The sequence below is a fragment of the Lampris incognitus genome, chromosome 1 (genome assembly GCF_029633865.1).
Source record: "Lampris incognitus isolate fLamInc1 chromosome 1, fLamInc1.hap2, whole genome shotgun sequence".
NCBI classification, from domain to species: Eukaryota; Metazoa; Chordata; class Actinopteri; order Lampriformes; family Lampridae; genus Lampris; species Lampris incognitus.
The window spans coordinates 139,489,525-139,516,967 of NC_079211.1; the positions used below are offsets into that span (position 1 = coordinate 139,489,525).

The 27,443-nt window shown below is 45.5% G+C and overlaps 1 protein-coding gene across 6 annotated transcripts in view; it reads right to left on the minus strand.

The window, feature by feature from the left end:
• The window catches only part of rtkna (rhotekin a), an 86,307-nt gene that overhangs the window by 15,283 nt on the left and 43,581 nt on the right, over nucleotides 1–27,443 (minus strand). Inside the window, exon 1 of one of the 6 annotated variants that reach the window (XM_056283213.1) lies at nucleotides 21,375–21,480. The exons of the other annotated variants lie outside the window; for them this stretch is intronic. Coding sequence (XP_056139188.1) covers nucleotides 21,375–21,401 — 27 coding nt within the window. The 5' untranslated portion in view covers nucleotides 21,402–21,480. Of the gene's footprint in view, nucleotides 1–21,374; nucleotides 21,481–27,443 lie in introns of those variants that run through there. 6 annotated transcript variants of the gene reach the window in all.

Genomic DNA, 27,443 nt, shown 5'->3' on the forward strand with positions numbered 1-27,443 from the left:
GCTCCATCCCCCTCTGCCGATCCGGGGAGGGCTGCAGACTACCACATGCCTCCTCCGATACACATGGAGTCACCAGCTGCCTCTTTTCACCCGACAGTGAGGAGTTTTGCCAGGGGGACGTAGCGCGCGGCGTGGGAGGATCAAGCTACCCCCCCGCCCCCCCGAGCAGGCGCCCCAACCGGCCAGAGGAGGTGCTAGTGCAGCGATGAGGACACATACCCACATCCTGCTTCCCCACACGTGTCCGCAGGGACGCCCGACCAAGCCGAAGGCAAGAAGGGAACATGAACCGGGAGCCCCGATTTGGTAGGCAAAGGAATAGACCGCCACGCCACCCGGACGCCCCGGGTTTTCATTTTTAATTGAGTGCGTTTTTGGCAGTCAACCTTGTCCCTTGATAAGAGAATGAGAAAATGAAGATACACAGTGAAAGAAAGGACAGAAAAAGACAAAAGACAGGTAGGCTTATATTGACAGCAAAATCCACAGGGTACATTTTAGAGAGACCTACCAGTGTCAGTGCCAGAATAAGCTAAATCCCTGTACCACTATTACAAGTCAACAGAGTGCCAAGTTTAAAACTCAGTCAACTCCAGGCAACAGACAATTAGTCTTCATCCTTAGCATCTTTCCAGTAGCACAGAGCAATACCCTGAAAGACAGACAGACATACAGACAGTGGCAGGAAAGAGGGGAAGGAGGAAGGTTAGCCGCAAAAAAAAAAAGATACCCTTGGTTTGTCTCGGCCTATACATCTCAGTGTCCTTGTCTAGTAGCACCACAAACCATGCTTCATGCACCGCTGAGCACTAGGCTGGCTAGCCAACTGTTAGTGAACACACATGTGTAAAAGTACACACGTGCACACACACACACACTGCTGTCGCCACGGCACAGCCCGGTGCTGTGTATCTGAGGCTGGCCCTCTAGGAGGAGGTCCTGTATTTATAGCAGCTAAATTAACAGGTCTCTCCTTGTGGGGATCTCAGAATAGATGACGGTCAGACTAATTCTAACGCCTAATCCAGGTACACATGGCTGTACGCTGGATTTAAGAAGTAAAGACTCTCACATAAACAGTCGCGGAATGGATTAGGAGATCAACTTCCTCAAATAAAGAAGACAAACACGCTTGCCACAACAAGCAGGGCAGAATGTGTAGGACGACACATTCTTTTTTCCCCTACCCCTCTCACTTGTGTGCGTGCACACTTGCACGCGCACACACACACACACACACACACACACACCCCTTTCAGGGCAGCAGGTGCTAGACCGGTGGGCCGTGCCAGAGAAGCTGCCAGTGACGGTGACAGTAGCAGTGAGGAGGGCAGCCAGGCGGGGTGACGGAGAAATGTGACAAGAGGGACTATGAAAGAAGGTGGATAGGTGACAAATGAAAGAGAGACAAGAGACATGCTGATACTCAGAGGCTTGGTATCAGCCAGCATCAGGATGAAGTGGGAGAGGCTGTCAAAGGTGAAACGGCAGGAGAGTGGAGTCGGGGAAGAGGTTGGAGGGTGAAGGTAAAGGGAGGTGATGAAGGATGATGGTAAAGGGGCAAGGTGGGTGTATGAGGCAGTTGGACAAACATTTTGATATAAAGATATAGATAGACAGAGACAGACAAGAGAAAGGGGCTGACATGGGGACTGAGAGGAGGTAGCCAGGAAATGGGAAGATAGCCAGGAGGATGGTGGGAAAAAGACAGAGGGATGGTGGGAAAAAGACAGGAGGATTGGCGGGTGCCACAGGGGCAGATCTGCTCCCAGAGCAATAAAGTGGGGGGCTTTGAAACTGAACCCACATGGAAACAATATGGGAAAAGGGACTTTTTAAGGGGACAGACTGAGGACAAATGGTGACACATATTCAAAACAAGATCATAACCAGACTCTGGTAGATGAACTGCACTTTTATTTGCAGTTGTATATTAGAATATCAGCCTTGAACCATTAATATTACCATGCTTGTGCTTAACCAGGGTCAGGTCACTAGACAATGTGCTGAGCTGCCGTCGCACAATGTTGTAAATACCTGTCGAGCTCAATTTTTTTTTGTTCCATTGTTAAATCACATCTTTAATTCTATTGCCCGCTATTAATGAATCTCAGATGACTGAAGTACTAGTATTGAATTAGTAGCATATAGCAAAAGGAGGGCATTTGCCTCACTGCAAAAAACAATACTGTATTTTGCTTGACAGAAAGAAGTAGTTGCGTTTAACTTTCCCCCAAAACCAACATCCTCACTTTTTAAGAGCCCATGAAGTCTAACTATAAAGCATTGTATGACTTGGCCAAAATATATTCTATGGTGTTACAGGGAGATAATAAAGAAATTCGTAACTATACAGAAATGTAATTGATGCAACAACATAAAGTTTAATTTGACATCAGTCTCCGTAACTCAATATCAAACCAATTCTCCCTGGCAAAGGCAAATGTAATCTTTCAGCAGGTAATTTGATGCCTCAGTAAATACCATCTGGTCACTACCTCTGTCACCTCGCTGCCCCTGTCTGGCTGTGTGCGCTGGGTGTTGATCCTCACTTGTATGTCTGTTTGTGTTCACACATACACACATGCGCGCGCGCACGCACACGCACACACACACACACGCGCGCACATGGGATCTGACTCCGTTGCAGATGGTGTGTAATGGTTTGTTTACAATGTGTTGTTCAGCACGGGTAGGCTTTCCTGTTCAGATCCCTGACCCCTGACCTCTATCCCTGACCAGACCCGACGACTGTCCCAAAAGCTTAAGTTCAGTCTCACTGCCTCTGACGAGGTGTGTATGTTTATTGCCGTTGCTGGATAGCGTTGGCTAAAGAGACCTCAGTGATGTCTTCATCTAAAAACGGTGTGAATTTTAAGCACATTTCTGAATAACAGCATGTGTTTTGATCAACTGGCATTATGCAAACAAATTGTGCAATGAGACTCGGTCATCAGGAGTCTTGATAAGGGTTCCCTCAGCTAGCATAACAGCTTACATGTGCAAACTCCCAGGTAGAGCCCAGCACGGCCAAAAACTCCAGCCCTAGCCCGGCCCTGGCTCGTGGCGTTCAAGCCCAAGCCCAGCCCGACAAAGTCTGCAATTTCAGACCGAGCCCGACACCAATATCACTTTAAGCTCTCTCTGACACACGCTTACTCTGATGCGCTGATGTGTTCTCTCCGATACACGCAAACACACACACACACGGCATGGTCAACAGTCACGTGTCGATGCGTAATAATATTTATAATGTAATCAATATAACAATATTTCATACAGTGGCCTATGTGTGCTCTGCATGTATATGGGAATCTAAATGAGTCCAACCCGATCCTGATCTATATATATATATATATATATATAAAAAATAAAAATGGCCTGAGCCCAGCCCGAACCGCCCCAGCAAGTCGGGACCTGTTGGGACCCAACAGGCTTGCAGACTTCTACCCCCAGGGGAGAAAAACTGAGAGCTTTTTAGACTCATTTGCCATTGGAAGAATTAACACTGTAAGTCTGTCGGTTGTATCTGGTCATATTCCACATTGTCCAAAGACAAAAATGAAGAAAGCCAATGGGTAATATCATAAATGGTTAAAGCAATGGCTATGAACTTTATCCTGTACATCATCATCTATTCAAAAATTGTTGCAACAACACCCTTTATTTGTATCTAATCTTTATTTATCAACATGCTTACTGTCGAGCAAGCATAAAAACTTAAAATCAAAATTGGTTGTTTCATCTAGCTTTTCTTATTTGCAATATAAAATTCATGTAAAAATTTTATGGTCACCTGCTATTGAGAAATGCCCAAAAACATCAAGCAACTACTGGGTGACAAAAATACATGAATCCTGCCATATGGGAATGGTCACCAAGAATGAGGAACTAGAGAGATCAAATGAATAAAAACAGACAGACAGGAAAAGAATTTAAAATGTTAATCATGAAAGCAAACATGTTCTGAAAGGCTCTAAACGGGGTTAATTTACAGTTGAAATGCCTGCATATCCATGGGTTCCCAAGAAGTTACACCAATTCCAATGGATAAAATACTTTCTCTAACCTCTACCACAGTTTCTGCCACATTGGATCTTTTTTCACAAGAAGTCATCCTGTTAGCTTGATGTTTGAATTACTTATGATTGACCAGCGTTGTCTTTATGCATGACCAATAATCCAGGCAAGAGACCAAAGAAAGGTGAATCAGTTCATCTGGATACAATGTTTCATCACTCATCTAAGTGACCTCTTCAGTCTCAGTTGACTGCAGGTATCCCCACCCTTATACCTTATAATACAGTTACATAAGGACCAAAACCAACGATTAGTTTCATATGCAAATAGGCGTGACCATTAACTAGAGTTTCAATGGCCATGTTTAGATTTGGGAATGTTTGCAATTACAGTATTATAAGATGGCAACAGAGCACTATGGATTTTGTGGATAAGGTGAGGGGCAGCATTACGGAGGGGGATGAAACAATGGTCTCTTATGAAGTTAAGTCTCTCTTCACGTGCGTTCCTGTTGTTGATGAAGCAGTGGAGGTAGCCTGTATGAAATTACAAAATGACCTCACCCTTAGCAATAGGACCACCCTTAACATTGACCAAGTGTGTCTGCTCCTGAAGCTGTGTCTTCAGTCCATGTATTTCACATAGAATATGGAGGGAGTGGAAAAGAGGCCTCTGATATCCTCTCCAGGGACACCACCTAGCCATTGGTTCAGATTTGTGGATGACAGCTGGGTTAAAATTAAATCTCAGGATGCACCACATTTCAGCGACCACATTAACTCTGTGGACAACCACATCAAATTCACCAGGGAGGATGTGAAAAATGACAGGTCAGCCTTCTTAGACGAAATTGCAATTGGTGATGGGGACATTTGATTGTTGATGTTTACTGTAAACCAACACATACTGATCAGTACTTAAGGTTTGACTCTCATCATCCACTGGAGTACAAATTAGGAGTCATCAGGACGCTGTACCACCGAGCTGTCACGCCCATTTGCATATTAAATTGATCATTGGTTTCGGTCGTTATGCAACTGTATTGTTTATAAGGGTGGGGGTACCTGCAGTCAGCTGAGACTGAAGAAGTCACGTAGATGAGTGATGAAACTTTTCTCCCAATAAATGTTGTGTCTAGATGTACTGACTCTACTTTCTTCTACATTACTGGAGTTCTGATGTGTTTGTGATGTACACCTCTGAAACCAATGCACACACAGTGAGATGAGACTTCAGACAAAAACGATAATGTAATGTTTCAATGATGTTCATAGAGAAATCCTTTTTTGCATGTCCCAATACAGGGACCTTTGAGTGCCTGATCTGCTACAAAACTGCGACCCCTATGCGGAAAGACACTTGAGTGACGCAGATGTTTGCTGACATGGGCCTTGATCCCAAATTCAGCTGTTGAAGCATGGACCCTAGTCACAAGACCACCCTGCCTCCTCACAAAATGTGAAGCGGCTCACAGACATACTTCTTCGTAGGGGCCTTGCTAACCTATTTTCTACTGATCCAATTTTCCGTCATGTGCAGCCAAGGTAAACATCGTTAATAAAACCCATTTACTTTAAGATCACTTCATTTTTTTTTCTGTGACTAGCCTGGCATGGCAGTGTTGCTGCAGACGCCCCGCCTGACTGACCAACTGTAACAGCTGGATAGAGAGCCAAAGACAGGAGACTCCACAAGGAGAGGGAGGCGGGGAGGGGTGAGGATTATGGGAGATACATACAAAGAAAGTGATATAGGGACAACAATGAGGACTGAGGTAGAGGGAACGCCAAAACAAACACAAACACACACACACAAACACACACACACACACACACACACACACACACACACACAAAAGCATACTGTCTCAAAGATATTTGCAGATACACAAGCATAGTCCCTTGTCTCTCAAAGACACACATGGACAGACAAAAACAAGTGTGCCATCTTTCTCTATCTCCCTCCTCTTCACTCTTTTACAAATACCCACACACACACACACACACACACACACACACACACACACACACAGAATGAAAGGCGACTGCTGGTGAATTCCTGACCACTCCCATACATTGGGACTTAGCTGACCAAAGTTAGCTGGCTTTCAATTAGCCAGCCACAACTATGTGCCTTGCCTTCCTCCCCACCCTCTTCCGTTACTTCCCCTCTCACTTTCCTTCACTCATTCTCTCCCACACCCAGAGCATGGTTGTGGTAAAGGATGGAGGGAGAGGAGAAGAAGAGGAAGAGTATTGGAAGGGTTGTGGAAAAGAAAGAAAAAAACAGCCGAAAAAAGCCAAGCACCAAGGATACAAAAACCGAGATGTCAGCCAGCGGAGGTCAGAGGTGAAAGAGAGTGGGTTGAAATGGAGGAGGGAGGATACAGATGAAAAGAGAGCAGAGACCCCGAGGACGTGTATGCCGAGATCACGAGGGAAGATGGCGCATGGGCCGACTGTCATTAACACACAACACATGGGCTCTCTGTCTCTCTCTCTCTCCCACACACACACACACACACACACACACACAAACTAAAAGCAATGCAATTTTTGAATGCAAAAAGATGCACAAAACACATGATCTACATAACATAAATAGACAACTGTGAAAGTCCACTCCATAAAAGCCACAAACTTAAAGCAAACCCACAACATCCAAACACAGAGTTGCTATTGACCAAACACAGTCCCTACAGTGTGTCAGATAACAGCTGCTGTTGGGAAACCACAGTACAAAAGAACAGAACACAGAGGAAATTGGCTTGGTGCTGGGCAGTTAGGGGAGAAAGAGGTGAAAGGAGGGAGAAAGGGAGGAAGAGGGGATGGGGTAGAGCGACAAAAAGAGAGAGAGAAAGAGAGAGCAGACAGAGAACAGTAACTGGGTGGGGTGTTTGCGTGCACCTTTTACACCAGCAAAGCAGACTGCAAAGTGGTCCAAGCCTGTTCAGCCTCAGAACACACCAACACACACACACACAAAAACACACACACATACACACAGTAACACTCTCAGGGCACTCTCTCACAACAAAATGTTGTAGTCTTTCCCACTCCAGGTGCCAGCATGCTGACGTCACTAGTGATGTGCTAGCTATAGGTTCTGCTAGCTAGAGGCCGAGCCAGAGGTCCGCTCTTATAGCTGCAGCACAGCGAACTGTTCCCCCTCAACAGCTCATGTATTCAATTATTCACAAACAATAGACGGTTTTAGCCCCGTATGCATCGAAATATGAGTGTGTGTGTGTGTGTGTGTTTGCGTCTGTGTCCAAATGACTTTGCAGCCAGCTGTTCTCACACAAAGGCAGTGTGTTCCAGTGCAGCTGGGTCCCAGATCACAGGGGCGGAGCGAGAGCACAGCGCTAGAGAGAAAGAATTTGTGTGTGTGTTTGTTTATACGGGTCTGTGTGTTTGAGAGCAATTTCATTAATTGTTTTCCAGATTATTATTTGTTTTTTTGCCTCTGTATGGTGCAGGAGCTTATCATTTGTGCTTATGTATACATGCAAGTGTGCTATATGTGTTTGTGTGTTGAGTTTTTTGGTCTTGTCCTTTTGCTCATTCATAGGAGACCCATGGGATAGTCTCCTATCTGAAAAACTCATTTGTTAAGAGCTGTGCACAGAATCTGCCTCATGGTAATCAGCACAACAATTTATGGGCACGCTGAAGCTTTTTGGCTCCAACATCCCTGTGCAGATGCAGACTAATACACTGGGCCTGTATTAACATACACAAACACAATAGGGCAGGGACTAGGACAAGCACTAGGGTGTCAAACCACACCACAGAATCCATATGAAGACATTCTGTATGGTAGAATACAGGAAGTCTCTGTGTGTATATCTATATATAATCCGGTGAGTCAAGTAAATTCTTTATGAGACAGTACAAGCCTGTTTCATGCCATAAGCGATCACAGTTATATATATATATATGTTGTGTGTGTGTGTGTGTGTGTGTGTGTGTGTGTGTGTGTGTGTGTGTGTGTGTGGTCTCACAGCACCTAGCATGCCTACTATGCATAGATTTATGGGATGATGTGTATAGTTTCCAGATTCAGCTTCATAAATAACAGTGTGGCTCAGAACAAAACAGTACACAAATAAACTGCAGGGGAGATTATTACAAGTCCGCAACAGTATCTCCCTCTTTCTCATACAGTCTCTCCTATGAGAGAGCCAAGGGGAACAAACCGGGCAGCAATTAACGTAAAGCAGACCTGCATTCAGAGCACATACGTTTCAAATGTTTAGACTGGATAGTAACAGTTCTGCAGCTGACCCACAAAGAAACTAGAATGCTTTAGGGAGTTGCTCCTTATCCGATGAGAGGGTCTAAGGACAGAATGTTGTGTTGCTGTTAAGCCGACTGAGGACAAATTTGTAATATTGACTATACAAATAAAATTGACTCGACTTGAGTTTTACATACTCTGCTTTTTATGCTTTTTGGGCATGGTGGCCCAGTGATTAGCACTGTTGCCTCACAGAAAGAAGGTCCTGGGTTCGAGTCCCAGGTCACTTCTGTGTGGCGTTTGCATGTTCTCCCTGTGTCTGTGTGGGTTTCCTCCGGGTGCTCCAGTTTCCGCCCACCATTGGGGTTAATACGCCTGTCTGTGCCCCTGACCAAGGCAATAGGAGAAAAGGAACTGGAGTTGGTCCACTGCGGATGCTGCCTACCGCTCCCAGTGTAGGATGGGTTAAATGCAGAGAATGAATTTCATTGTATGTAGTAAGTACAATTACAAATAAAGCGTCTTCTATTAAGCTGCAAATTTGTGGGGCTCAAATTGACCATGAGAGGCTGAGGAAAGCAACCGATCGGGGTGCAGCTCACAAACCTGTATTAACTTGCAAGAGAGATAACGATGATGATTATAATCTGTAGCAGTAATGAGTGTTGATTTTGTCATATTCAAATGAGCTTTGCAGTAATTTAGTGCAGAAAGCTGTTTGAACTGCCTCTGACGCACGAGGAAGAAAGAACAAGAGAAATCAAAGTGGAGCTTGTTGCTGAGCAGCCTGCTACTCAAACGAGAACAGGTAAACCTAATGAGGGCCCTTGGCAGCACTGTCTGTATGAGAGCTGCAAAGAGTCATTAGTGAATGAAGAAAAACTCACGTATGTTGGCGCACACACACACACACACACACGCACATGCGCACACACACAGAAAGGCAATGAAACATATTACCTTAACTCGGTGTTTCCCCTACCACAGCTATTAGTGGTCAGGCCCCCCCACTAATTGTGAAGACCCACCCACTAATCCCCCCTCCTTTCCTTTTTTTTTAAGATTATTTTTTTTGGCATTTTTGCCTCTTTTTTTTTTATTGGATAGAGGACAGTGAAATGGCAAACCGGAAACGAGGTGAGAGAGAGATGGGTACGACGTGCAACAAAGGTCACTGGCTGGAATCAAATCAGGGACGTTGCAGTTATGTGGCGTGCACCGTAACCATTTGGGTACCAGGGCGCCAATGTTTTAATTTTCATTGAAAAGGAAAACACACCATGTGCAGTGTGTCTTCATGCATGCTCAATAACCCAGGTAGGGAAATCACAGACAGGTGAATCAGTTCATCAGGACAAGTTTACTGAGAGAAACGTTTCATCACCCATCTAAGTGACCTCTTCGGTCTCAGCTGACTGCAGGACCCCACCCTTAACAACAATACAGTGGAATAATGACTGAAACCAATGATCGGTTTCATATGCAAATTGCCGTGACCATTAACTAGAGTTACACTGGCCATGTGAACTATTGACAGAGGATTGGGGAATAGCTGCAATCACAACATTGTAAAATGGCGACAGATGTACCCTTTCCCTGATGTACAAGTCATGGCAATCCTCCAAGCACTTAACAGCATCCACTAGAATGACCATCCCTGAACCGGGGTTTGGGGGGGACTGAGAGTACATCTGTTCCCATCTCACAATGCTGTGATTGCAACTATTCCCCAATCCTCTGTGAATAGTGCACATGGCCACTGTAACTCTAATTAATAATTAATGGTCATGGCAATTTGTACTTTGCATATGAAACCGATCGTTGGTTTCGGTCCTTATGCTACTGTATTGTCTATAAGGGTGGGGACGCATGCAATCAGTAGAGACTGAAGGGGTCACTTAGATGAGTGATGAAACATTTCTCTCAATAAACGTGTCCAGATGAACCAATTCAACTTTCTGTGACATGTGCAACGAAAGTACATTTTACTGCACCAAGCAATAACAGCTTTTCAAAACAATAATCTGTAGCTCTCCAACTGTTCATTATTTTTTCCATAAAATTGGCCTTTTTATGATAACAAACCCCTGCAGGAAAGTTGCGGCTCTGTTGACAGTACACGTCACACACTGCCTGCGGTGTCTACATGTCATGCTTCTGTATTGTTTAAGCAATTCTGAATTCTTTTCCTCTAAACGTTGCTTTAAATTTGACAGTTAAGTTGAACGATTCGCCTTCCAGTGCGTTGAAAGATGACACTTTGAAAGACAAGATGACTTGTATTTTCATACCACACGCTTCTTCAAAAAAACAAAAACAAACAAACACGCCACAGTGACAATAATTGCACGACCCCAATACCACCACAGCCATGTGACGCCTACTGTGGGGTTGAGCTCACTACCGCCATCACCGCATTTTCTTTTGTGTTGTTTTTTTTTGTTCGTTTTGTTTTGTTGGTGGAAGTTACAGGAGTGCATATGGTGTGTGACAGGAATATAAACAATAAATATAAACACAATAATCATTGTTTAGTTATCATCATTAACTGTCTTCCAACCTATGATCAAGAGCTTCTGGAGAAACCAACCTTTTCAGTTGCTCATTACTTCAGCTTCGCGAGAGAGGGGGAGGGACAGTCCATTAAACATATGGGGGATTCGATTATTTCTAGGCTTGAGTACTTGTGATATCTAAAGATAACGTTCAATTTAATATATATATGCAAAAAATACACAGACACAAAAGGCCGAAGTATAAAGTAAACAGTTGGAGTTAGATTTTAATTGCAGGTGCTTATAGCGAACACACGCCCACAGAGTTGTCACAAGCCACTCTAGATATCATTCGATTCAAGAATGGCAAGAAATCTAGTTCCAAAGCCAAATGTTACATCGCCAATTTGGGCACATTTTGGCTTTGAGCCAGACAACAAGGGGAAGCCAGCGAATTTGGACGAGGCAATATGCAGCTACTACTACTACTACTTTCGGCCGCTCCCGTTAGGGGTCGCCACATCGGATCAACCATTTCCATCTCTTCCTGTCCTCTGCATCTTCCTCTGTCACGCCAGCCACCTGCATGTCCTCCCTCACCACTTCCATAAACCTCCTCTTTGGTCTTGCTCTTTTCCTCTTCCCTGGCAGCTCCATATTCAGCATCCTTCTCCCAATATACCCAGCATCTCTCCTCCACCCATGTCCAAACCATCTCAATCTTGCCTCTCTTGTTTTGTCTCCAAACCGTCCAACCTGAACTGTCCCTCTCATATACTCGTTCCTAATACTGTCCTTCTTTGTCGCTCCCAATGAAAACCTTGGCATCTTCAACACTGCCACCCCCAGCTCTGCCTCCTGTCTTTTTGTCAGTGCCACTGTCTCCAAACCATACAGCATAGCTGGTCTCACTACCATCTTGTAAACCTCCCCTCATACAATAATTCCTCATAAAATATCACACATCCTTTCTTGGCACCTTGTCATATATGTCTTGATGCATGCTCAGTCCAGGTAAAAAAAACAAAGAAGGTTGAATCAGCTCACCTGGATACTGTCAATAAACATTGTATCCAGATGAACTGATTAAACCTTCTTTGACCCTGTCATATACTTTGTCTAAATCCACAAAGACACAATGTAATGTCTTCTGACCTTCTCTATACTTTACATCAACATTCTCAACGCGAACATCACCTAATCATCACCTGTCCTCTTAACCTAGCTTCTATTACTTTCCCATATCTTCATGCTGTGGCTGATCAACTTTATACCTCTGTAGTTGCTACAGTTCTGCACACCACCCTTATCCTTGAAAATTGGTACCAGTACGCTTCTTCTCCATGCCTCAGGCGTCCTATCACTTGCCAAGATTGTGTTAAACAATCTAGTTAAAAATTCCACTGCCACCTCCCCTAAACACCTCCATAGGTAGGTATTGGCGGTAAACCGCCAAACCATGGGGTTATGTTTTTTTTTTCCACCACGGTACAAAAACAAATCCATACTGTCGCAGCCCTCAGAAAATTCGACTAATTACTTTATTACATAAACCAATGCACAGTATACTATGCACCCCTTTATCAATGCCTTAATGTTCCCAGACAAATGAAAAATGTTTTACGAAGCCTGTGACAATGTAATGTTCGGATACAAAATGGTTAACCGGTAAGTCTTCATGTCCTGTAATGTTAGCGCCTTTGCAGATTCGTGGTTTTCGCCCTAGTGATGATAATTAGCACTGTGAAACTAAGTATAGTGTTGTGTAGTGGAAGTCTATGGACAGCAGCTGATGTATGGTGACAAAACGAAGTAAATGAAGGGAACCTGGCAAAAATTTCAACCCCGCCCTTCTCCCCATCGACGACATACATACCTACACCTCACCACCCCCACCCAGTAAGTGAAAATTTCTAGTAAAATACTGGGCCCCAACTACTGTACATTAATGAACTTCATTGGCACACTGTACACTGGCATAGAGCCCCTGACTATTATTCAAGTTAATGTTGCTTTTTTTCTTTGGCTAATTAGCCAGCTTCTCCTGTGGGCAGGAGGTCCACACACATAAAAGGGAAAGAAAGAAGGGGAGTATAAAAAAAATTAGAAAGGCTGATCTTTCTAAATCCTTGATTGAAGCTGTGAGGATTTATAAAATGGGGATTTAATCACATTAAGAGCTACTTGGGAAGCAAAAAGTAAAACGACATGATAGTTTAATCCGCTACGTGTTGGCAATTTTGATTTCTAGTTAAAGCCTAACATTAGAACATTAGCGCCTCTTACATGTTAAACTGCGTTTTGCAGACATGTTAGTCAACCACATTTTTATGGGGAAAAAAAATCTGAGTGAACCTTTTTTCCCCTCGATGTGTGCATCAAGTACCATGCTGACTGACAGCCCCTCAGTCTGACATGTCTCCACACACTAATTTGTGCAGATGCCACTTCTTTTCAAATGGAGGATATGTCAAACTGGGATGAAAAAAAAATTAGTAAAAAATTTAGAAAATGAGATGGATTTATATTCGGATAAGACGGGAAAAGGGAAGGATGTACTAGAGGATTACTGGAATATGGAAATATGGACGCAAACGGATGATGAGAGACAGAGGGATGAAGGGAGGTGCTAGAGAGCAAAAGGTCACAATATGCCAGGAGGAGAGAGCCCCCCCGCGTGGACTCATACAGCTAAGCTTCTTTTCTTCACTGGTGGGGGGCTCTATCTCACTCAACCAAACTCTCTCCCAGCACTGACACAGCTACACACTGGAGGACATTTGTATAACTCCCATTACCATGCCTTCACAAACAAATGCAGAGAAACCCCCCAAACCCCCCTCTTTCGAATGATGAACAGTTCAAACAGGACTCTGTCAATGTTGCGCATGCTCTCTCACACACACACACACACACACACACACACACACACACACACACACACACACACACACACACACACACACACACAAATAAAATGCTAGTCTCAGTAATCCTAGCTTTCCTCCTTGTTTGAAGCAGGATGAGGAAATCAGTGCTAATTAGCTCAGCCGGCCTAACTAGCCCTTAAGCCCGATAGTCTCTCCTCCTGCTCTCTTTTTCTACTCCTATAGACATACATGGGAGGTGGAGCTAAAATTGAAAAAAATAATGCTAATGAGTTTCACAATTGCCCCCCTTCTGCAGGATGCCATCCAGAACTAGATCACTGCTGAACTAAACATATTTAAACGTTGTTTAGCCTTTCATGTCATTGCCTAAGTCTACCTCAATATATTTACCCATTTCCGCTGTTAACCGAATGCAAAATGCCAGTTTCCATAGCTTTGTGATTCTATCACAGAGAGGCGACACTATGCTCACTAGCGATAGTTGTACCTCATAAGTACACGTTGTATATAAATATCCAGTCTACCTTTGTCTCCACATCTTACCTCTCTTCTCCTCTGTTGACTATCTTATGTAAATTGACTTAAGTCACCGAAGTCGACTTTTAAAGTCACCAAACTCTACTCTAACAAGTCACCAGGCTCCACTTTTATTCCTGCTTGTCCTCTTTACTGGATGCTTTCTACCTTCTCTGCAAGATACTCTCCTGTGCATATTCAAAACCAGTTAACAGCAAATTAGCCGATTCTGTAACTAGCCGTAAACACTCCTCTCTAATATTTGTGCAGTGCTTCCTCTCTATCAGTGTCTTGCGAAAGAAATGCTCTCTCTCTCTGTCTTTCTCACAGATTTTTCTCTGTCATTTCAGGGTTGTCTTTTGAGTCCCAACCAAGGGTACTGCAGCAAAAGCTACTTTAATCAGTCCATTATTCATCACCTCTGTTACCCCTGTTGCCTTATTTAGACCCCAATGCCACATGTTCATATATAACCACATGTGCTGGCCACACGTGTCCTTTAAAGGGGGCATGAGAAACGGTGTAGTACTCTGCACGCGCACATGCAAAGGGTCATTATGATGACAAGGACAAATTGCACTGTGGGGATGCTATGGGTGTGTGTGTCTATGGGCACTATCAACCAGTCAGGACCTTGGATTTAGGGTAGTTCCTTGGAAAATTCATGACATGGCAAGACTCTGAGGACAGAAGAGTGTGAGGAGGGTAATTTAGGGAAAGCAAAGTTGTTTAACTAAAATTATCAAACGTGCCATGGTTAAAGTCCACAATTTTACACTTAAAGATGGGTTCTGATGGCTCCTGTGATTTTATATGACGCCTTAAAAAAAGCATTTGTTTTAAGCCTGTCCCCACCTACTCAAATTTTGAAAAAGGATAAAAAAGGGGTGTGGCTATAGAGGACAGTGACGGTGGTTGGGGAGGGTGAAGGTGGCAGGGTTGTAGTAAAACGCGATGGCCAGGCTGGCTAACACTGGCCTGTCGGCATTCTACTCTTCTCATATCTAATTGGTCTGACATGCCGGACCCCACGTTTCACCTACATTACATAGATCGCTGCCTCTTCTCTATCCTCATTTTAAGCAGGCAATTTGGAGGGGGTTCATTGCAATGCGCATATTCCTGCAGACTTAAGAAAAAGCATCGCTATTCTTCCTAAAAGCAGAAGTGAGACGCATCTTGTTTTCCTTAACTTTCATGAGGCCAATCATCTCGACCATCCTAGATCCATACCAACATGTTTTCAGCTCAACAAAAAGTTCACGAACCCTTTAAGAACACACCTCACCCAGTCGTATTCAGCGGGTGTAACGTTACTGACGCCCTCAGCTCTCTATGACAAAACAGTCAAGTAAAATGTAAAGATTTTGGGTGTCCGGGTGGCATGGTGGTCGATTCTGCTGCCTACCAACATGGGGATCACCGGTTCGAATCCCCCGTGTTAATGCCGGCTTGGTCGGGCATCCCTACAGACATGACTGGCTGTGTCTGTGGGTTGGAAGCCGGATGTGGGTATGTGTCCTGGTCACTGCACTAGCGCCTCCTCTGGTCGGTCGGGGCACCTGTTCGGGGGGGGGGGGGGACTGGGGGGAATAGCATGATCCTCCCACGCGCTACGTCCCCCTGGCAAAACTCCTCACTGTCAGGTGAAAAGAAGCGGCTGGCGACGCCACATGTATCGAAGGAGGCATGTGGTAATCTGCAGCCGTCCCCAGATCGGAAGATGGGGTGGAGCAGCAACAGGGACAACTCGGAAGAGTGGGGTAATTGGCCGGGTACAATTCGGGGGGAAAAAAGGGTGAAAAAAGCCACAAAAAAAAGAGCAAAGACTTTGAGGAGCAGCATAATATAAAGACTGAGATCAGACTGGGATCAGTTGAATATGATATGTAAAAGGCAGTTAGATTTGTAATGTATAGCCACTGCAGGAGAGTATAATCGCCTAGTGGTACACCACATTAGTTATTGGCCCCCATGAAAGCTCTGACACCAAAAGTACATTGGTACCTCGGGGTAGTAAAAGTAATGGGTGTATTTGTTTCATAGGTTTGATAAATGCCCATATTAGTGTCAGGGGGAACATGTGTAAGGTGAGATTCACTCACGGTCTGTGACTCTGTCACTTAGACTCCTCTCTGCTGCTTTACAGCACTTTACGCCAGCTCTGGTTACTAATGGTCTATAGTCTAACCCTGTGTGCATGTGTGTGTGTGTGTGTGTGTGCGCGTGTATGCCCGAGTGTATCAGGTCACATGCTCAGCAGAAAGAGAAAGCGGAGAATAAGAGTGGGGGAAAGAGGGTAAGCACAGCTCGGATTGACAGGCAAAGAGAACAAAGAAGGAAATGTAATGAAATGTGGGGAAGTGTGTACATGTGCATTTGTGTGTATTCATGAGCCCGAGTTCTTATCTCTGCCCTCCAGAACCTGTTTAACATATTCAGTAGACATGCCATGTACATATTAAACACACACATAAAACCAAAACTTCACTATCTACACACATTGACACCTCTCATCAACGACTCAAGACAATTACAAAACTACTACTGTAACGACATATTGTTAACGTTTTCATTACGAAAGAATACTGTACAGCTGCTGTCTAATTACATATAACTGTACCATAGGCAGGTGGATATGGGAGTGGTTTGTCTGGGTCCTACATGGGCCCCCGTTCAGACTGAAACTCCTATCATTTCTCTGCCTCTGTCCATGCTGTGAAGGGAATTGTAGAAGACACTTAAAATGGCAAGTCTGTTCAGCTATAGCTCAGCCGTGACTTGTAAGGCACAAGCTGAAAAGCAATCATGTTTACAATTTACATGAATTCAAAGACACTATATACTGCAAAACTGTACTAAAAAACAAAGAAATCCACACAAGCAGCTGGGCACGTTTGCACAGGCGTGTTTTTATAGTCATGGACACATGCTAGCTAAATACGACATGAGGGCAGAGGTCAAACACTCAATGGCAATTTGACATTGGCATTTACGCAGGCAACAAAATGCTCAGTCTACGTACAAGCAGACACAGACATAGACACATCCCACTGTAACAGTAGCAGGCCACTCGGATGTCAGGCATTAAGTGTGAGCCACGCCTGACTGACATTCTGTCTGAGGCATTGTCTCTGTTTATTCAGACACATGCTTCAGTCACATGACCTTCTCTGTCTGAAATGTAGACACACACTCAAGTATCATGAGAGTGTATTACAGCGAGACAGCGGAAGTGCAGGTTTGTCTATAAGTATGTGTGTCTGTGTATGCAGCTGGACCCTTAATGTTACTACGGATTCTATATGGTCATGCCAGCATTTCACCAGAGGCCAACAGGCCTGGACAGAGGGCAGGATTTTCCTATATTACCACTATCACATAAGATCCCTCTGACAAGTGGCACCTGTGGGTTCCTCTGTGTGTGTGTGTGTGTGTGTGTGTGTGTGTGTGTGTGTGTGTGTGTGTGTGTGTGTGTGTGTGTGTGTGTGTATACACAGGTGTATGAGTGCAAATACTTCCACTCTTATTGTCTGCATTCATGTCGAACCCAAGAGCAGCTTCGCTAGACAAACATCGGATTTTTGGCCGGCTAGATGAGACCAGGAATCAGGAACACTTCATTTGTCATTTCATTTCAGGAATGCAAGTACATGAAATGAAATATCATTTTCCCCAGCCCACAGCAGTGCAACACAAAGACATACCCAAACTTAAATAAATAAATAAAAAATCCCTGTTCAGGAGAACAAATGCCAGCCAATGACTGTTGGAACTGCCAGTCTGCATGGGTAAGCAGTTAGCTTAGCCTGCACCGCTTCCGCGTCCTGTCAGACGGCCCTCGGCCTTGGTGTTTCCTCTTTGGGCACAGCTCCGGGCAGGACCGTGGTCCTTGGGGCCACCGGACGCAGCAGACCAGGCTCCCTCAGCCAATCCAACGCCAGCTCTCCCAGCCAGACACCTTCGACACACCTCCCCCACAGTCCACACGACGACACTAAAAACACAGTCAACGCTAGGCGAAGCCGACGCCAGACCGCCCTTGGTGTTATCGGAACTGCTGGTCTGCTAGTTTAGTCTGCCCCACTTCTGCATCCTGTCTGACCACCCTCAGTGTTACCTCTTCGGGCGCAGCTCAATGAGCCACCACACATGAATACATACATGCACACAGAGACTCACACACGTGCAAACATGTATGTACAATTGCATGCACATAAGAGGAGGTATAAGAGTGCTTGTCAGACAGCAGTGTACATATAAATGACTGATGTCTAAGCATCTTCTTACATGGACTGACTTTGACAGGTAGTCCAGGACTGAGTCTGCCTATCTGACTGCCTGTCCACGGGCCTGGGAGTTTAACGCCATAACCATCAGTCCAGCCAGCCTTCCATTGGATCGTCTTGATGGCTGCTCTTATCTTATTGTCAGTTTGATTGCCTGTCTTTCCTGTCTTGTTCCACCACATCAGGATCATCAGGGCAGGTCATCACTCTGCCAGTCTATAAATATATCACTGCCCTATGTATGCTTTCTCCCACTCAGTCAACCCCATCTATCTTTCTCTCGCCCTCCCTCATCTCTCTCTCACTTCATCTTTTATTTTAGGAAGTAGGCACTCATCTTAGGTCAACCCATCCAGAAGAACTGCCACATCACTGGCCCAGTGTTTGCCCGTACAAGCAGAGTGAAAAATAGGACACAACAGCACTAGGGAAGCCCTGTCAGTGCTGTTTTTGTATCGTGTTTTTTCTTTTTTGTACGTGTGGTTGAATCCCAGAGTCATGGGGGGCTAAGGAGGCAGAGACAAAGAAAGATACCATATGTGAGTTAATTGTACTTAAAAGATCTATAATTTGGCAGGTAGGAGAAAGGTGATATCAAAATGCAGAAGCATATAAGTGGCTAATTTTTCATACTATTTTTTAGACACTGCACACACAGTCCCGGTTGTCCCCATAGCCACTGTCATGCTTTGGGCATACAGAGCACCAGCCTGCAGTCCCTCGTATCGGGACTGCTGTTCTGCTTCCTAAACTGAGGAAGTCTTACCTATCACAATGCCAACAGCTGCCCCCTGGGGAAAGACTATGCATGATAGCAGCAGAGAAAACAGATCGGATCATGAAGCCTGACCCCTGCTGTAGACACACAGTCCAGTGCAGGGGGAAAGACAGGAATACCAAGAGAAAAATGTGACTGTTGAGGGAAAGGCAAGTGAAGAAGAAAGAGAAAAGACAGACAGATACACAATAAAGAAGACATTGAAACATTTGCCTTTTATTGGCAGATTGATAGATAGATGATAGCAAGAGAGAGAGAGAGAGAGAGAGAGAGAGAGAGAGAGAGAGAGAGAGAGAGAGAGAGAGAGAGAGAGAGTAGAGCTTCTCTGCAGTAAGTGGTTATTGATTGTAGGACAGGGGAAAGAAGATTCTATGGCCAATGCACACAAAGAGTGCTGCAATTTTTTCTCCCATCATTAATGCAGTGTTCAATAAACAGGACAAGTATCACTGCAGTATCTAATGAACAGGACCAGTATGATTGTGGTGTGAAATGATTTTGAGCACTATCATTATGGTGTGCAAAGAACAGATACCCTTATAAGTATAATTGCAATGTGCCATGATATGGATTGTATCATTTAAGCTTAACATGAATAGCACCAGCGTCATTGCAGTAAACAACAAATACAATAGGACTAGTTCCACTGCCTTGCACAATGAATAGCACTGGTATGACTGTACAGAATGGATGCTGCAGCAGCATTTAGTTACAATGAAGAGCTATGGCACAGCGATGACCTTTTCAGTACCAATCATTGGAGGCTAGACTCTTGCTCTGTGAAATTACAGAGACAGGATGATCACATACACAACGGACAAAAAGTTTGCATAAAGGCACACATGCAAACACTCATATACACACAAACAAAACAAACTAATATTGTATGCAGGAACATAAAGTGTAGGTAGCATTCCAGCAATAGAAAAAATATTTGTGACTGCCGCTGATTTGTAGTACATACATAAAAATAAGTGTGTGAGTGTGTGCATTTCTCTCCCTCACCACGAAGCTGTTTGCGATTAGCTAAACAGGGGGCAATTAGTGCATGTGATGTAGCTAACTAGTTAGTTAACAAATTCATGGATAGAGTTTCAGCCGCCAGCATGAGTTAACTGGGAGGAACTCTTCAAAGCTCCCTGTCTGCTGACCAAGTCAGAGACACACTCACACTTTCCTGACATTTTGTAATAGGAAAAAAAAACAAAAAAGGGTAGCTTTCCTTTTTTGTTAAACCACTATTTTTGGCACCTTTTTTAGTTTGGTGCATTTGTGGTTTGCGTAGTGTGGGTGTGTCACCACATTTTGCAGGTTTGCTTTAGCCCGTGTGTGTGTATGAGTGAGTGTATTTTTCTGTTTCACTTCTGGTTTTCTCTCAGTTTGAAGAAGAAACATGTAAATGCATCATAGATCTTGCCTTGATGGCATTTGGCTGGCATCTGCAGAGTCCCATACTGTCAACATCATGGCATTGCTTTGTGTCACTGTAGCCAAAAGGCGGCAACAGAAGAACCAAATATCCTGACAGCTCGTCTTCCCTGCCCACTGATGTACGGTTGAACCATTGCTATATTTTGCCTTGCCCACATGCCGTCAACTCAAGAGGTAGACTTCCCTATGGCTGCAAGGAGAGACTGACGTGTGAGAGACGTAAGTCATCGTTGGAAGTATAACCAGACAGTGGTCACATTGTTCTCGGATTGGGAGCAGCGTGTCACAGAGTAGTCAAACAGAAAACTCTACCAATAATGTCAGCGCTGTATGCCTATGACCGACGTTATGACATTGATTTGGGTTAGTAAATAATGGAAACCTTACCCGAATATGCGTATAAACTCTGTCCATGTAGGCACACCTGTCAGTAGCCACAGGGTCTCAGTAACGGCACCACATGCCCCTGCCAACAGCGGTACAGTGCTAACGGCGAGCTGCCACGGTGTCTCAACAGGAAGCTCTCTACTGAGCCGCCCGCTGGTCCACAGCCTGAACACTTCATCACCGTAATGTGACTCGACGTTTGAGGAATTAGCTTGAGGTGTGACGCGTGGAGTAGCACGCACCACGGTGGCATTTTCCATTCGACAGAAAACTAACAACACTTAAAACCCACATTAAAAGATTTTTTTTTAAATCCACAAAAACTTACCCGCTGATGGTTATCTGAATCATTCATCCTGGCGGGGACAACTCAAGAGGGGGGGGGGTCACGTTTTCCAACTCTCCGAAACGGGACAGTGCGCGCGTTTACGCAACGTCCAAAATCCAAACAATCCGCCCGACGCCCCACGCAGCCTCTCTATCTAACCTTTACCCGGGGTTTCCCATTAAATGTTGGCTAAAATATCCGCGGATATCGCCCTTAAAGAAAAGTTTGTATGGGTCCGTTTCCTCTACGGGAAAACAAGGCGCAACGCCGAACCGCGCAGGACCTCACTGGATATAACGGTCATATGCGCGAGCACATCCTTGCGCTGTCATCATCACCATGACGATCTCGAGCCCAGACTGGCAGGGCGGCGGGGGGGGGGGGGGGGGGGAGAGCGTAAAGACCGACCGACCGGCAGCTTTTCCCGATCAAGGCGTTTGCGCGCGTAATCTTCCGTTTTGACGGCGGTACACTCAATTAATTCGAGTTGGTGTGCAGTTTGAATATGGCTGGCGAATATGAAATACCGTATACCGTGTAGCCCTCTCTGCGTGTACTCCACCCACCTTGAGGGGATAAAGTCATTTATAAAATATGCCAAGGTTTTACAAGATGGAAAAAACCTGTCTGTGGCAGAGATCATGGCAATAAAATTAGCTTCAAGACTCCCCCCACCTTTCCTCGTCACACGTGTTCTCTTCCTCCGACTTCAATAGGTAGGAGGGTCAGGAGTGACGGGACTGCCTTGACAGTAACACGCGGATAACGTGAACCCGTCCAGACCTTTAAACGATTCCTCGTCACCGGAAAATCATTTCGCTAAAATGCTGCCCTTAAACTGCCCGCTATCGTGCTTCGTTAGAAATCAAATGACCTCGTATAAGACACCACCCTGTGAATTTAGGATGCAAGTCTTGGTGTCTGGAAATTGGACCGGCAACAAAAATTAGACCCCGTGCCTTTGAAAAAAGAAAAAAGAATACGAGACGATTAAAAACCCTTCCCCTCTGCACTTCTCTCCCCCGCTCGCCCGTTTATTGCCCGGACACGCGAGCGCTGCGGGAGATGCGGGTGTGCGGTGGAGCGTGTCGCCTTGTCGGTCGGTGATGTATGAGAGTGATCTGTGGGCAGGTGGAGACGGAAAATGCGAATTAAGCGTGCGAGTAAGGCGCAGGCCAGTGGATCAACTGTCTGACTGCAAGATGCACGTCATTCACAGAGCAAACCTTATAAAATTCTTCACAGGGAACACTGTTGGACACAGGAGATCGTTATGGAAATTGAAAAAAATAAAGAAATGTATAAGGTTAAAGAAATTATGTTGATATTTCCAACATTTCTATTTTTCCAAATGAGAACGTCTTTGTGAAAGAAGGAAAGCGCCACAACAGCACACGCTTGTTTATGAGTGACACGAGAAGAGGAGTGAGATTTATAGAGCAGAGAGTGATGCAGCAGATGAGGTGTAGGAGGATGGTGAAGGAGGAGAGAGAGCGTGTGGGCATGCTTGGCTTTGCTATATCACCAACAGACCAGCAGTACTCATACCGGCAGATCAATAATCCATCAGTTGATCTGGCAGTGTAAACACAGCTCTTCACCTCTAGCTAAAAGACAACGGAGGAGGGGGGTCATGCCTTTACGCTTTGTCATGGTAACCTCTTCACTGTACTGAGCAGATGAGATTCCCACACTAGGCTCACAGCCAGGGGCAAACACGGACACAAAAGTAATGCTGTTAAATAAACGATGTTATTAAACAACCTCAATAGCTCTCTCTCTCTCTCTCTCTCTCTCTCTCTCTCTCTCTCTCTCTCTCTCTCTCTCTCTCTCTCTCTCTCTCTCTCTCATGTGTGTGTGTGTACATGTGTGTCTCAATGTGTTTGCATGTGCAAAAAGATGAGCCTCGACAGCTCGGCCTCTGAGCTGTAAATATCTCCCAGTTAATCAGATTAAACAAGGAGCTATGAAAGGGACTTGGCCGGTGAGCTACCGTCACATACTAAATCACACACAGTTCACTGGGGGAAAGAGGAAGCTAATTACAAGCTACAGAGATGATGCCGACACACGTATGCTCAGAAGTAGACAGATTCGTGGTAGGCCACACACTTGACCTCTATCCATTAAAGTGAAAAATATTTCCATGGCATGTACTCACCAACCCGAAACACATACGATACACATAATTTCTTAACATATGAACACATATGAAGGTGCAGGCGTTCTGTCCTTCCGACCAAATCAAATATATCAAACTGTTGGGGCGTCCGGGTGGTGTGACGGTCTATTCCACTGCCTACCAACATGGGGATCGCCGGTTCGAATCCCCATGTTACCTCTGGCTTGGTCGGGCGTCCCTACAGACATGACTGGCCGTGTCTGCGGGTGGTAAGCCGGATGTGGGTATGTATCCTGGTTGCTGCACTAGCGCCTCCTCTGATCAATCTGGGTGCCTGTTCGTGGGGGAGGGGGAACTGGGGGGAATAGTGTGATCCTCCCACGTGCTACGTCCCCTGGCGAAACTCCTCACTGTCAGATGGAAAGAAGTGGCTGGTGACTCCACATGTATCAGAGGAGGCATGTGGTAGTCTGCAGCCCTCCCCGGATCGGCAGAGGGAGTGGAGCAGCGACCCGGATGGCTCGGAAGAGTGGGGTAATTGGCCGGATACAATTGGGGAGAAAAAAGGAGGAAGAAAAATATATATATATATATACACACACCGAACTGTAATCCCAGAATAAAATTACACAATGATGAGTCAGTCTAATTTTCCCATAGCCATTAACTGGAACCAGTGCATGGGACCAGATGAGTGAATGATATTTCGGTGGTATGACACTGCATTGCTGAGGATGACAAAAACAATCCTTGTACTTAGTCTAACCTAGTCATGACTCTCCCGCTGAGATTCCTGCACTTCCTATTGACTCACCATGAAGAGCCTTTGTTTCCTAAACAAACGGCATCTCAAGTCCTATCTCAGCCATTACTGTACACAGCTCCCTTCCTTCCTACATACACACAAACACATGCGTGCACGCACACATGCACACACACACACACACACACACACACACACACACACACACACACACACACACACACACACACACAATAACAGGTTCTTGTAGCTGGTTTTATCAACACTGATAATCTGTTTAAATATTGTAATCTGTGAACTGATTGTTATTCTTGGAGCTGGGGTATTTCACCAGAGTGCTACACACTTTCACATACTTAAACCAGGCCGCTGCCTACTACCATAGTCTGTATTGCTGGCCCCATAGTTGGAAGCTCCATGTCTTTTTTTAAAAATTTTTTATACCCACATCTGGTTTCCTACCCACAGACATGGCCAATTGTGTCTGTAGGGACACCCGACCAAGCCGGACGTAACACGGGGATTCGAACCAGCGATCCCCGTGTTGGTAGGCAACGGAACAGACCGCTACAATACCCGGACGCCCCGAAGCTCCGTGTCTTTTATCAACAGCCGTGGAAGAAGAGACGTATTTTACTCGTGAACTTCCCTCCTGAAGTCTGGGGATTTGAACCGGCTACCCTCCAGTCAAAAGTCCGCTTCTCTAACCGCCACAGTCTCGTTATAATTAGACCATTTTCTCCATGTTCATCCATTCACCAAGGTCCTTTAACTCTCCATTTTCTCTTGTATTGGCACTCATTTTACAAGAATCCGTTTGTTCTTTTTTGTAAAAAAATTTTTTTATATGACTTATGCAACAACCAAGAGAGACATAGAGATGTGTGACCTTCCCAGAGGCAGGGGTACGTTAGCCCGGGGTACTTACTACTGTGCATTCAGAGCAGTTAAAGCTCCTAAAAATGTCCTAAGCTCAGTCATGCCTGGAGCGGAGCAGCAACTGACGCTAATCCCCCCCGAACAAAAGCAACTTTTTCTTAAAGCCCTTTCATGAAAATGTAACAGGGGACATGAGATCATGGCGCTTAACAGCCCTTTGAAAAATTACATAGGACCGTTATCTAACCGGCGGCATGCAGCTATAATGAATATGACCTTTGTAGTATATAGACATGTTAACAAAACAGTGCTAATGTTTAAGAGTTGTATGTATGTATGCAAGTGGTGATTATAGCTGGCATTTTTGATGGTTCTGCCAGAAAGAGCGGATTATGATCCTAAAATGGCGTGATGTGAGGACGTGACCGGTGTGTGTGTGTGTGTGTGTGTGTCTGTGTGTGTGTTCAGCTTACATGCTTTGTTATATAACACCCAACATCCATCTGTGTTCGGTGACATACTGACCAATGACACGGTGTCGGCGGGGAGCGTGGCAGAGCAGGGGTTAACAGGGCTCCCTGAACCGGCTGGCTGACACAGCCAATCATATCGAGGCTGATGCTCCTCAGAGCCCGTGTATTCCGCGCCTCGGTCTTCCTCTGCCATGATAAGCTGGTTTAACCTTTCCTGGCGATAACGAGATTAAACACACATACGCTAACGTATGGATTCATTCATGCCTGCGGCGTTTTCCTCCTAACGGGCCTCCGTGGGCACCCAGGATTGCATCTTAGTAAAATAAACTGAGAGGAAGAGACTGATGGAGGGAGGGAGGGAAGGAAGGATGTGGAGAGGAATGGAGGTTAAGGGAGAGGGAGGATGGGAGGGGAAGTGGGCGATATTGCCAAGAAATGCACAGCGAATGCCACAAGAAGCAACTGATCATCTCAAGGTCATCCAGTCTTTAAGGGGCACTGTACACATTCGTTCACATTCACACACACACTCACTCACTCCCAATGTGACCCTGAGCTTTTGACCCCTCCGAGTCCTCGACATGACATCATCTGGCGGGAGGGTTGTTCCGCTGATCTCATCTGGGTGAGACAGGGAGGAGGGCGGGGGTTATTATTTGTGGGGCAGACCAGCCGGGCCGTGCCTTTCGACACCTCACACAACAACAAGAGGCCCCTTTCAGCAGCACCAGCCCTCATATATCCATCCCAGCCCTAAGCCCCCAGCCCTGGACATATCTCCAAAATCCTGCAGGACTCCCCCTTGAGATTTGCCCGGTAGCATTTTGGGCTCCCACAATGGCGGTCATCCATCATCTCGAGGGCACACCACCGCAAACAAAGGTAATTCAAAAACTACAGCTCAACTCGCCTTCCTGTACGGACCGACACGGCTTAGTGATAATGAAGCATTACATACATGTCTCATTATGGCGGTGCAGTTCTCCCAACATTAACTTTGCTACACTGAATCTACTTATAACAGCGGGGCACATAAAACAGCAGACCTTTCTGCACATCCGCCGTGAGACTATCTGCTCAGGGCAGCCGCAGCCGTTTCAACTGTCAGTGCTTCATACACAAATAATCCGTTATCACCATTTTCCCCCCCTCATTTTTCTCCTCAATTGTACTTGGCCAATTACTCCACTCTTCCCAGCGGTCCCGGTCGCTGCTCCACCCCCCTCTGCCGATCCGGAGAGGGCTGCAGACTACCACACGCCTCCTCCGATACACGTGGAGTCGCCAGCCGCTTCGTTTCACCTGACCGTGAGGAGTTTCACCAGGGGGATGTAGCGTGCGGGGGGGGGGTCGCGCTATTCCCCCCAGTTCCCCCGACCAGAGGAGGCGCTAGTGCAGCGACCGGGACACATACCCATATCCGGCTTCCCACCCGCAGCTGCACACAGGGCCAATTGTGTCTGTAGGGATGCCCGACCAAACCGGAGGTAACACGGGGATTCGAACCGGCGATCCCCGTGTCGGTAGGCACCGGAACAGACCGCTACGCCACCCCGTTATCACAATGTTGTCGTGTTAGCGGACCTGGGAGAGGGAAGCCTTCATATATTCAAAGGCGTTGCTGCTTGTCCTTGACTGAAGTTAAATGGAGCTTCAACTTGGTTGGAGGGCAGTCTTCCAACTTGTTCTTTTTGTCCAGTAGCCAAACACAAACAACCCCTGGTTAGATGGACACATAGAGCCCCAAAAGACTCTCTTGGCCCCAGCGATGGCGATGATACCACTAATGCTATCCACTTCAGAGGAGTGAGCACTAGAGAAAGGTTTAC